The 12,171-nt window shown below is 46.1% G+C and overlaps 1 protein-coding gene across 1 annotated transcript in view; it reads right to left on the reverse strand.

Moving 5' to 3' along the window:
• The window catches only part of SLC44A4 (solute carrier family 44 member 4), a 76,436-nt gene extending 72,836 nt beyond the window's left edge, over positions 1 to 3,600 (reverse strand). Inside the window, exon 1 of the mRNA XM_060238705.1 lies at positions 3,552 to 3,600. Within this exon, the coding sequence (XP_060094688.1) occupies positions 3,552 to 3,600 (49 nt within the window). The remainder of the gene's footprint in view (positions 1 to 3,551) is intronic.
• Between the last annotated feature and the right edge of the window lie 8,571 nt (positions 3,601 to 12,171).

A 12,171-nucleotide genomic window follows, 5' to 3' on the forward strand; every position in this document is an offset into this window, starting at 1 on the left:
TTTTATTATCTGTATGCTAATTTCCTGCTATTCACAGGTCTTACGAACTGCTTTAATCCAACTTTAGCAATACTTCTCACTCAGTTCCTTTGCATCTTGACTCTAATTATCACTGCTCCTGGCAACTAACTTGCCCCCCTCTAACTGCATGTAATGATTGACAAACTCTTGTTTCACTGTTTCTGAAGAAGCGTGCACGCACAGGAAAGCTTATACCCAGAATTAAACTTTTCTGGTCTTAAAGGTGCCACTGGATTCAAACTTTCTTCTATGGTTCTCTATGTTACTGCTGCCTTATCCTGTGGCAGTACATTTTTAACAACGTCCACCTGACAACTGAAAAAGGGAGCTTTGACTTTCAAAAGCCCACCCCCCCACCCCCCCCATCTTGTTCTCTAAGGTGTTCCTGGACTTGACTCTAATAGTTCTACTGCAGACCAACATGGCTTCCTATTCCCACAGCAAATTCTCATTTATGTGTGATATTTATATCACTTCTTCTCAGCCTTGTTTTTAGGAGTGACTTAGTAGCAAAGACCAGCAATCACATTACAAATCAGTAAGAACCAGGGGTCCAGCATAAAAGTAAGCGTATAAAAGGGTTTTTTAAAAATAAAATAAAATAAATCTTGATTTAAAATGTTGGCCGCAATCAGACTCCCAATAAAATCAATCTGGAGTCTGCTCAAGCCAGTTAAGGGAATTTAGGTCTGCCACCTCTGAACATTTCTGGCCTTGAAAACCCTATGGGGTCGCCACGTCAGTTGTGACTTGACAGCAGAATTATACACCTTACACTAAAATTTACACCTTAGGAAAGCCTCCGTCTACAGATTTCTTAAACATGCAGCTATTTTAAAATTGATTACAAGACCTTTCTAAAAAGTTACAATGGATGCAATCACAGTGGAACCTATTTACTTAAAACATTTAGCGGCTGACAGCACACTGAAAAATGGTAAGACAGAGTAACCCCCCCCCCCAAAAAAAAAAAGAATAAAACACCAGCAGTTACAACAGGTTAACACAGCTACTCCTCAAGAGTGAAGATAAAGGTACTTGAATATTTCCCATACATAGGAGTGGACCGGGAAGTGAAATATGGACTTGGAGCAGCCCCTGTGGCCCTGTGTTTCATGCCCCCCCCCCCCCGTCCATTCAAGAGGGGCAACAATGGACATTCTCTCAGCTCACTCACTGCATTCTTTGTCTGACTGGCAAAGTGCAGAAAGAAACAATTGGTCACCAGACATCAACTGTCATTGTTAATGGAGCAGTCTGAGGCCAGTGGTCTGAAGCATTTGGCAGTGTTGTTGGGGCTCACCTCAGCTTGCTTCTGGCTACCAGCAGCCCTCTAGAGCAGTGACTCCCAACCTTTTTGGCACCAGGGACCGGTTTTGTGGAAGACAATTTTTCTACAGACCAGTGGAGGGAGTGGTGCTGGGGTTTTCTGCCGCCCCAGGCTGGCTCCCACCCCCATCCCTACCCCTGTCTTTAAATAGGGGGGGGGAGACTGGGGCTGTTTTTGCCACCTCCCTGCTAAGTGGCCAGGCAGCAGAAGGCCAATCTGCTTCCCCCTCTCATTTAAAGACCCCCACCTGTCAGCTGATTGGGCCCTGGGTGGGCGGCAGGGGCAGTGGGGCTGCTCTACCTCACTCTGAGGCTGCCTCCCTGCTTCAGAGCAAGGCCGCACTGCCTCTTTCATTCACCTGGATCGTGGGCGGGTGGGGGCAGGAAGTGGCACCTCTGCCTTGATTGCAACCCAGTTGCTAGCAGTCCACAGACCGGTACCAGTCTGCAGCCTGGTGGTTGGGGACCCCTGCTCTAGGGCAGTGACCCATCAGGAAATTTCCCTGTAAGTTCAATAGCGAGTCCCCCCTGCCCATACAAAAACACATGGGAAGGTAGCATTCCTTACTTCAATGGCCCCATACACTTGCTCCTTCTTGTACACAAGGACTAAATACATTCTGAATGCGTTGTTACAAGGAAGTACCAAGGAACGGATTTCCCCTCATGTCTTGTATAGGAGAATCAACATGGCATAGCGGTTAAAGTGTCAGACTAGGATCTGGGCAATACAGGTTCACATCCTCACTTGTGCCCTGGAAGCTCACTGGGTGACCTTGGGCCAGTCACACTCTCAGCTGAACCTACCTCACAGCGTTGTTGTGAGGAGAAAATGGAGAGGAGAATGGTCACCATTGGGGTGAAAGGCGGGATATAAAGTTTTTTAAAAGGCTGTGGAAAGGCAACATATGCATTTTATAAACGAATAAAGCTGTAATTTCCTCTCTAAAAAGCATTTGCTCTTCCTCTTTGATGTTCTGTACTGAATCAGAGCTGGCCCTGCCATTAGGCAAACTAGGCAGCTGCCTAGGCACCAGCCTTCTGGGGGTGCCGAATTGGGTGCCACTCAGTGACATTATGGGGGGGGCGTTGCCAGAAGCTGGCCTTGCCTAGGGTGCCAGACTATCTAGGGCAGGGGTGGCCAAACTTGCTTAATGGAAGCGCCACATAGAAAAAACATAAGAACGTAAGAGGAGTCATGTTGGATCAGGCCAGTGGCCCATCCAGTCCAACACTCTGTGTCACACAGTGGCCAGAAAAACCCAGGTGCCATCAGGAGGTTCACAAGTGGGGCCAGAAGCACTTCCACTGCCCCCCCCCCCAGCACCAAGAATACAGAGTATCACTGCCCCAGACAGTTCCAACAAAATGCTGTGTTTAATGTCTGCTCCATATTTTTATCCAATCCCCTCTTGAAGCTGGCTATGTTTCAGATGTTTGAGAGCTGCAAGACATGAACGTCAGATGTTACAGAGTCATGAGACAGATGGATGGAAGGAAGGCAAATAGGTGGGAGGAGGAAGAGAGAGGTGGAAAGAAAGCAACTTTAAATGCCACCAGCTGGAGAAGTGATTTAAAGAGAGAAAATCCTTCTCTAAGCCAGCCTATGGGACAGTGGGGGCTTCAAGAGCCATACTATTCATGTGAAAGAGCCAGTTTGGCCACCGCTGGTCTAGGACCATGCCTGGGGAGAGTCCATCTTCAGGACCAGAGCTATCAAGCAAATGGCTCTGCCCACTTCTCACGCCCCCTCCAAAAGTCCTCTCTGACCTCAACCACCTACCGCCTCCATCTCACTTCCTGACCTATGCAAATCATTCCAATTTATTTACTTGTTTGCTTCTTTTTAACTAGACTCCTCCCCCCCCCTTCCTACGTTGCTCAGATAACCGTTCCCTGACCCTTGAAAAACACCCCCCCGTCTCAAAACATTCACTCCAAATTCTAGAGTTCCCTCTGGCATAAAAATACACACACACCGCAAAAAAACCAGACACACAAATTTGGGATCATTCCAGATTCTCCCGCCGATAAACTTTTGCCACTCCAGACATCCCATCGGATTCCGTCTCCTTCAGAATCAGATCCATCCCAGCCTCCCCACCCCCCTCCAAAAAAACCACCCCAGATCTCTCCCTCCGCTTTCCTTTCCTCCCCACATCTGCGAAACTCAATTAGCCAAGAGAATTGCCGGGACTCACCGTAGGCGGAGGACGAGGCGTCGCCCTCTTTTTTCTCTTTCGCCCCCATGGCCGGGAGGGAGCGAGAGACAAAGGGCAGAGAGGCGAAAGAGGGTCAAGCCGCCGCCCGCGGATCCCAGGACTCGGGGGCGAGGCAGGGAATTGTTCGAAAGAGATTCTGGATCTGGAACCTGTTGCTCGGCGGTTGCCACCCCGCCTGCCTTGACATCACAACAGGCGCCCTGCCCGCTGGTGCCTTTCATCCACACACACCTGCTGGCCGCGCTCACCTGCCTCCCCTCCCGGCCAGGGCACGCCCCTTCCCGCACAGCTGAGCCCAAGCCACGCCCCTCCCGCCCAACATCTGCACGGAACCATAACACACAAACACACATAAAAACACACCGTGGGCTTTCCGAGAGCACTTGACGAGGCACGCGTGGCCTTTTCTCCGAACTCATTTACAGGCTACAAACTTTCTCCTCTTCCTCCGTCAAAAGGAGCCCAGATTTCCCAGTTAAAAACAACAATTCCAAGCCCTGATCCAATGCTTGAAGACTGTTGACAACTTTTTGCCTCTGCTCGGGCTTCCTTCTCCTCTTCGCCGCTCCCCGCCCCCCCCCCCAAGCTGTAGTATGATTTGTCATACTAATGTCTAATATTTTGGTACACAGTCACTGATTTAACATTGTATACACGAATCCTATTGGTTAGAAAGCTCTGGCCAGGGTGGCCCAGGCTAACCAGATCTGGCCAAATCTTCGAAGCTGAGCAGAGTCAGCCCTGGTTAGTTCGACAGGTTATTTTGGAGGAAGACTTTCCCCAGGAAGTCCAGGGCTGTTATGCTGAGGCAGGCAAAGGCAAACCACCTCTGTTTTCCTCTTGCCCTGAAAACCCTGCAGGGTCTTCATTATTAGCTGTGAATTGTCACTCCAATATGCACACATGGAAACGGCATGGTGCAGCACAGCACTGACCAAACTTGCTTAATGTTACAGCCACATAGAATAAATGTCAGAGCTGCAAGACATGAACGTCAGCTGTTGGAGAGGAAGGAAGGCAGGCAAATAGATGGGGAAAGGAGGAAGGAGGGAGAGGTGGAAAGAAAGCATCTTTTACTTTAAGTGCATTCTCCAAGCCAGCTAATTGGGTGGTGGGGACTTCAAGAGTAAGAGCAGCATGTTGCTCCCAAGCCACAAATTGGCCACCCATGGTATAGCAGTTAGAATGCAGGACTAGGACATGAGATATCCAGGTTCTGATTCTCGACTCTGCCATGGAAGCTTGCCAGGTGGTCTTGGGCCAGATACCAACTCCCAGCCTAACCTGCCTTGCAGGGTTGTTGTGAGGATAACATGGAGGAGAGGAGAACAAGATCAGCCACCTCAGGCCCCCACTGGGAGGAAAGATTGGGCATAAATAAATAAATGTTCAAATATTAGTGCTTCCATTGCAGGGGAGGAGGGGAGGAATTAAATTTCAGCTTAATTTATCTAACACACTTTTATCCTTCCCTTTGTCCTTTCCTTATTCTTGAGGTAGGGGAGGCTGAGGCAGCAGACAGTGGAGAGTCGCTCAATGGTAGAGTGAAAGTTTAAACATGTCTCCAGAATCCTAGTCTTAACTAGCCGCTACACAAAGTTGTCAGCTGTTTAACAGCCCCCCAAAAGCCAGGACAGGATCTACATGATTTTTGAAGGGGGGGGGGCAAAATTAAAAAATGATGCCCCCTTATGGGCCATTCTGTCTTATGGTCCCATAGAATACAAAGGACTCCATACCCAATTTGGTGCCCCCCCTTCGTTGGTGCTTGGGGCAAGCACCCCCCTCTGCCCCTCCTAGATCCGGCCCTGCCAAAAGCTGTCTATAAGCACAGGAACCACACTACTAAGAACTTGACAACTCACTAGGTGGCCCTTGTAGAACATAAACACTCATGAAGCACAGGTTTCCCTGCTACTGTGGAATTATGGTGGGTAAGGTTGCCCACAAGCCCAGTGAAAAATGTCCTGTCTTTTTAAAAGAGGTATAAGATGTGGGCATGGGCAGCTCAGCTGTAAGTGGTTCATGGTACTGAGGTAAACAATATCCTGCTTGGTCTCCATTAAAGAGACAGGACATTTTTATTCCAGGTCTGTTGTTAAAAACCATGGCCTCTGAAAAGCTGCTGCCCCTGGTGAAATCTTTCCTTCTGTGTTAAGCATTAAGGAGACAGAAGGTCTTTCTTGAGGGACCAAAGTGTGTGGCAACAACTCCTGTTGTAGATTCCCTCCTACCCAGTAAGTTACATCATAACTGTAGCTGCTTGCATCCTTCACCTCATCTCATGTAATAAACTAGGCTGATAGTTACAACATTAAACCTGGCGGTCATGCTGTTACACTAAGGAATGGATATTTGTTCCCACGGGGCCATCTATGGGGGCAGATTACAATGGGAAAGAGTGCTCCTGGGCTCTGTTTTTTAAACCCAGTTGGTGATTCACACCAAACTTAGGACTCTGAGGGACTTTATATTAACACACTTACTAGAAAATATAGTGTAGTAGTTACAGTATTCAACTAATGAGGCTTGATTTTTAGAGCTGCCAACCTCCAGGCAGGAAAGAAAATCAGATCTCCCCCAATTGCCACCTTTTGTCCCCAACCATCAAGAAAAGAGGAAAGCCATAAGAACATAAGAGAAGCCATGTTGGATCAGGCCAATGGCCCATCCAGTCCAACACTCTGTGTCACACAATGGCCAAATTTTTTTTTTATATATATATATACACACACACACACTGTGGCTAATAGCCACTGATGGACCTCTGCTCCATATTTTTATCTAAACCACCCTTGAAGGTGGCTATGCTTGTGGCCGCCACCACCTCCTGTGGCAGTGAATTCCACATGTTAATCACCCTTTGGGTGAAGAAGTACTTCCTTTTATCCGTTTTAACCTGTCTGCTCAGCAATTTCATCGAATGCCCACGAGTTCTTGTATTGTGAGAAAGGGAGAAAAGTACTTCTTTCTCTACTTTCTCCATCCCATACATTATCTTGTAAACCTCTATCATGTCACCCCGCAGTCGACGTTTCTCCAAGCTAAAGAGTCCCAAGCGTTTCAACCTTTCTTCATAGGGAAAGTGTTCCAGCCCTTTAATCATTCTAGTTGCCCTTTTCTGGACTTTCTCCAATGCTATAATATCCTTTTTGAGGTGCGGCAACCAGAACTGCACACAGTACTCCAAATGAGACCGCACCATCGATTTATACAGGGGCATTATGATACTGCAAGACCGACCCCTGAATCCCTGCAGCGGTGAGGCGGCGGGTCAGTAGCTGATGGTCAACCGTATTGAACGCAGCCAATAGGTCTAACAACATCAGCACCGTCGAGCTGCCTCAATCCAGTTGCCATTGGAGGTCATCCACCAGGGCAACCAGCACTGTCTCCATCCCATGACCTGGGTGAAAGCCGGATTGGTGGGTGTCTAAAACGGAAGCATCATCCAGAAACCCCTGTAACTGTAGCACCACTGCCCTCTCAATAATTTTACCCAAAAAGGGTAAATTCGAGACTGGTCGGTAATTTGCCAATTCAGTTGGATCTGATTTTCAAGAGGAGACAGACCACAGCCTCTTTAAGAGGCGTTGGAAAATTCGGACCACACTAGCACGTTATTCTTCCCGGTGAACGTCTTTGAGTGCTTTAAAGTCAAGAAATTGACACATAGGAACTGAGAGTCTTTTATAAACTTTATTTCTATTTCTCGCACATCGAACTTGAGATTTATGAACTTTTGTACAATGAAATGAGATGTATTGTGATATTGGTGAATTAATTGTTGAATAATTATTATACTTGTTAAGTATTTTCAGGATTCTTTCATTATTTCTCCACTGTATTTTTGTTGTGTTTTCATACCTATTTTGTGGAACTCTAGGCTTTATCAACTTCCAGGCAGGACCTGGAGATTTCCTGGTATTACAACTGATCACCAGATAGCAAAGATCAATTCCCCTGAAGAAAATGGCTGCTTTGAAGGGTGGACTGTATGGCATCGCATCCCACTGAGGTCCCTCCCTTCCCCAAACCCTGCCCCCACATCTCGAGGAATTTCACACCGAGTTGGCAACCCTGTTTCAAAACCCAATTCAGCCAGTGAAGCTCATTGGTTCACCCTCTCTTTCCACTTGATCTACTTCACAGTCATTATGAGGCTAAAATAAAATAGATGCAATATTCATGTATGCTGCTTCTCATTCCTCAGAAGAAAGGTGTGGGGCTAAAAAGGAGTCAGAAAGATTGAAGGCAACCCTATGAAACTCAGTGAGGCTTATCCTCCATACAAAGATGTTCAGGCTGGAGTTAGGCTACCTATAAAAAAGGAGATGTTTGCTTCTTCTCTTAGCACTGTCAACAACAGTCTCAATTAATTACTCTCAACAATCCACAATTAAGGATACATTCATCTCCAATGTTGACATATTTATTTCCTTCACTGTTTTTGCCCCAGAATTAAACCCAAACAAACAGCTACCATATAAACTAAGCATATTGTTCCTGTTTGATCCTCAAATCTGTTAAGCATCTTAATTATGCTATATGATAATTTACTGCTCACCCTCTACCTATATGTAGGGTAATTTCCAATTTTGTTTCTCTCACTGTCTTGACCAGGGGTGGCCAAACTGTGGCTCAGGAGTCACATATTGACTCAGGAGTCAAACATATTGTGTGGCTCTCAAAGCCTTCAATGCCCTGTTGGCATTTAAAGTTGCTTTCTTTCCATATCTCTCTCCCCTCCCCATCTATTTTCCTTCCTTCCTTCCTTCCTTCCTTCCTTCCTTCCTTCCTTCCTTCCTTCCTTCCTTCCTTCCTTCCTTCCTTCCTTCCTTCCTCTCGCGGCTCTCAAACATCTGATGTTCATGTCTTACGGCTCTCAAACATCTGATGTATATTCTATGTGGCTCTTATGTTAAGCAAGTTTGGCCACCCCAGTCTTGACTCTAATTGGTCCTTCCTGGCAACTAACTCCCCTATCCTCTCTCCTTCTATATGTAATGGTTAAGAAAATTCTTTGCACACAAAAGTTTAAATCTTGAATAAAACTTTGTTGATTTTAAATGCGCCTCTGGACTCAAACTTGGTTCCACTCTGAACAGAGGCCAAGAAAAGCTGCAGCTGGTGACCTTTTCCTTCTCCACTGTTAATTTTTAAAGGCAGAGAATTGTTCTCAGCACTTACAATATTTGTAAGTTTCGCCATAGATTCAAACCTTCCCATCCCACTCCAATCCTTGTCTGTGGAGGTGGGTCTCTGTCCATTAATTGCACCTGCATACATATACACACCCAAAGATCCTTTAATAGTCATTGCTGCACCAGTGAGACCCCACACACACTTTAATTTTTTTTTTTTGCCCAAAACATTCTGTCTTGAATGCACAAACACACCATTTTCATTCTGTCCACCCACCAACATTTCCTTCCATATCTTCACTTCAGTCCTTCCTCTTCTTACCAAATCCTTACTCCTCAATGAGCAAACTCTTCCCTTAAATCCTTCCCCAAACTCTTCTCCACCCCTTTCTGTATCTCTCACATTTACACAAGTAAACAGAAACCTTTAAGATGGTTCCTGCTTCCCTGTTTATAGACCTTCAAGTCAATAATGAGGTAGTATGGGCATGAAGAGGACAGTCTGTGCAAGCATTAATAAATCCATCAGCATAGAAGCTGTTATTAATGGCTGACATCTAGTTAGGCACCAGGGAAACCGCTTCATTGGAGAGTCAATAGTTCCAGCCTGAAGCATCAGGTGGAGAGTTAAACCTCACTCCTTTCATTCATTCAAATACATCGCTGGCTCTCCACAGAGAGGAAAGATGACCACCTTTTTCTCCCAACAGACCTCCTGCACCCATAACTGCCACCCAAAAAAACAGATGTATGTATGGAGCTTCCACCACTAACTATATCCTATGTTCCACGCTCAGGGAAGCCACATTCACTGAATTACTGCCTGTTCTGTGACTGTACCTGACTCCTCATCAGATGAAGTGTGCTTAGAGCATACAAAAGCTTACATTCTGAATAAAACTTTGGTCTTAAAGGTGCAACTAGACTCCTACTGTGTTCTACTGCTTCGAACCAACACAGCTGCCCACTTGGATCTATCTGTTCTGTGACTATTAGGCACAGCTCTGACAGGGGGAAAAGGCAACAACATTTTAGTGTTCACTGAAACTCCTGCGTGCCCAATTGTGTCTGTGTGTGCAAATGCGGAATCACCGAGAAACGTGATCGTACTCCAAGCCCAGGTGCAAAAAGTATAACCAAGTTGTTCCATTAGGGTTGCCGACTTTTAAAACTGGCCTCTTTAGCTGGGTCTTTAGAAACAGTGCACATCCAGATCCTGCTATTTAGCAAGCAATATTTGCTCATCTTCGTGCTGCAGCGCCTGTTGATTTTGACATATCCGGTTGCTCTTACAGGCACAAGAGAAGTCCAGACAGAGTTCCACCCCCTCAGTTGACTGGCAACCCTAGTCCCCCCGCCCCCCTGCCAAGGTTTAGAGACTGAAGAATTTTAGTTCCTTCTTCCCCCAACAAAGTTTAAGACCTGCTACCATGGTTAACGTATAAACAAAATATAATCTTGGGAGAACAAGTTATGCGCACATTCCCAATCATGTTCAAACTAGGGTGTCAATTTACCTGGAGTGGGGGGGGGAGGAATACTTCTGCTCAGGGTTCTCCCCTGCTTCTAACAGCATCCTGATATCCATGTCAGGTGGGAATTATTCAATTACACCTAAAGCAGTACACCAAAAGTTATCGATCTTTGACAGAGGCAAGGTTGGGGGGAGCAAATCCTACAGAGATGCAACAAATAGCCTCCTCTGTGGGTGAGCAGGTACTTTGGTCTCAAAGCAGCCATTAATTTCATTTATTCCTTCAATGGCAAGCTGGCAATTTTCTGTTAGCACACAGTTTGGGAATGATTGCCTTCTGGTTTCTGTCCATCCCGAGGCTGGTATGAACAAGAATTGCAGTCAACAACCCTGAGCATTCATTAGCGCGTAGAATGGTGGGTTGACCAATACACTATTCTCCACCCACACTACCTGTCCACATTCTCCTGGCTCAGCAGGCATTGGAAACTAGTTAGGCTAAATGGACAGAGTTCCAGATTTTCTTTGAAAACACACACACACACACACACACATGCATACACCCACACACCAGCTTCTGATTATGTTCAATGCTGTGTATACACTGCAAATTACATGCCATAATTCTGCACCAAGAAAAGTAGGATTCTTAAACCAGTATACAGCTACCTGGAACAGATGTCCACTCATTTGTTTTACGTGCTTCACGCTACAAAGGTGCCACCTTCAGACAATGCTGGGGAACAAAAATCCTGCCAAGCTTCCTGTTGCAGTTTTTAAGATTTAATGACAAGGCCCACACGTACACTGCATAGGGGCTAGAAACTTGCTCTTTTTGAAGAATATGCAGATCCTGCGGGTGCCAAATTCCATGCCTCCAGGATCAATTTCTGCATTTTGTTCAGAACCAGAAAGCACAGCCCTGCAGGCAACAGAAACACACTTCTGGCATTCAAACTGACCTGCACACAAAATCGATGCAATGGACACTAAATAGGTCTCTACTAGTAAGCGACCCGTTCCCCTAGAACATTTTTTCAACAACTTTAGAACAGAGGTGTCAAACATGCGGCCCCGGGGGCCAAATCAGGCCCCCAAGTAACTGGTTCTTGTCTGCTTCCTTCTCCCCTCTCTCTTGCTTTTTTCTGCATCGCGCTTGCTTTACAAGGCTTGCTCAATCGCACAGGAGCTACAGAGCCTTGATTTTCTCCATTGGTTGAGACTTCTCCCCCTCCTGGTCCTTTGGGAAGGGAGGGGAAAAAACTAGAGCTTCTTTTGTCCAGTTCCCTGGATCACATGGGAGAAATACAAAGACCTTTCAGACCAACAAGTGCTAATTTTTAAAGTATGTTTTATTTTAAGGGTTTTTTTTAAAAATCCTTAGTTGTATTTGTCTGTGTCCTTTAAAAAAATATCTCTCTGCTACCTAATCTTAAATAGGTACACACATGGCCTGGCCCAACACAGCCCAGTCCAACAAGATCTTATTTATGTTAGATCAGTCCCTCATAACAAATGAGTTTGACACCCCTGCTTCAGAACATTTTAAAAATCTGAGCATGTACAGAATCAGCACCCATGGTAACTGGGTAACTGCAACCAGTTCTCCACTGATCTGGAATCTGAGCTTTAGGGTCACCGGGCTTCATGTTCAGATGAGATTGAAGCACTTGTCATTTTAGTAAGCTCAGAGCAAGTCCCACCCTCCATGCATTCACTCGAGAAGAGACAGAATGGTAACTGGAAGTCAGGGGCCCAAACCCAACCCCCAGCACAACCTGTGATCCATGAGCTATCACTCAGGTGAAGTTGCCCTATACTGACTCAGATTCTCAAGTCTATCAAGGTAATTGTTTATTCTGATCAGCAGGACTTCCTGCTCTCAGGGGTCTTTCGTATCACTTGCTACCGGAGCTTTTTAACTGAGATGCTGGGGATGAAAATGGGGCCTCCCACATACAAAGCAGATGGTCTACCACTG

The sequence above is a fragment of the Heteronotia binoei genome, chromosome 5 (genome assembly GCF_032191835.1).
Source record: "Heteronotia binoei isolate CCM8104 ecotype False Entrance Well chromosome 5, APGP_CSIRO_Hbin_v1, whole genome shotgun sequence".
NCBI classification, from domain to species: Eukaryota; Metazoa; Chordata; class Lepidosauria; order Squamata; family Gekkonidae; genus Heteronotia; species Heteronotia binoei.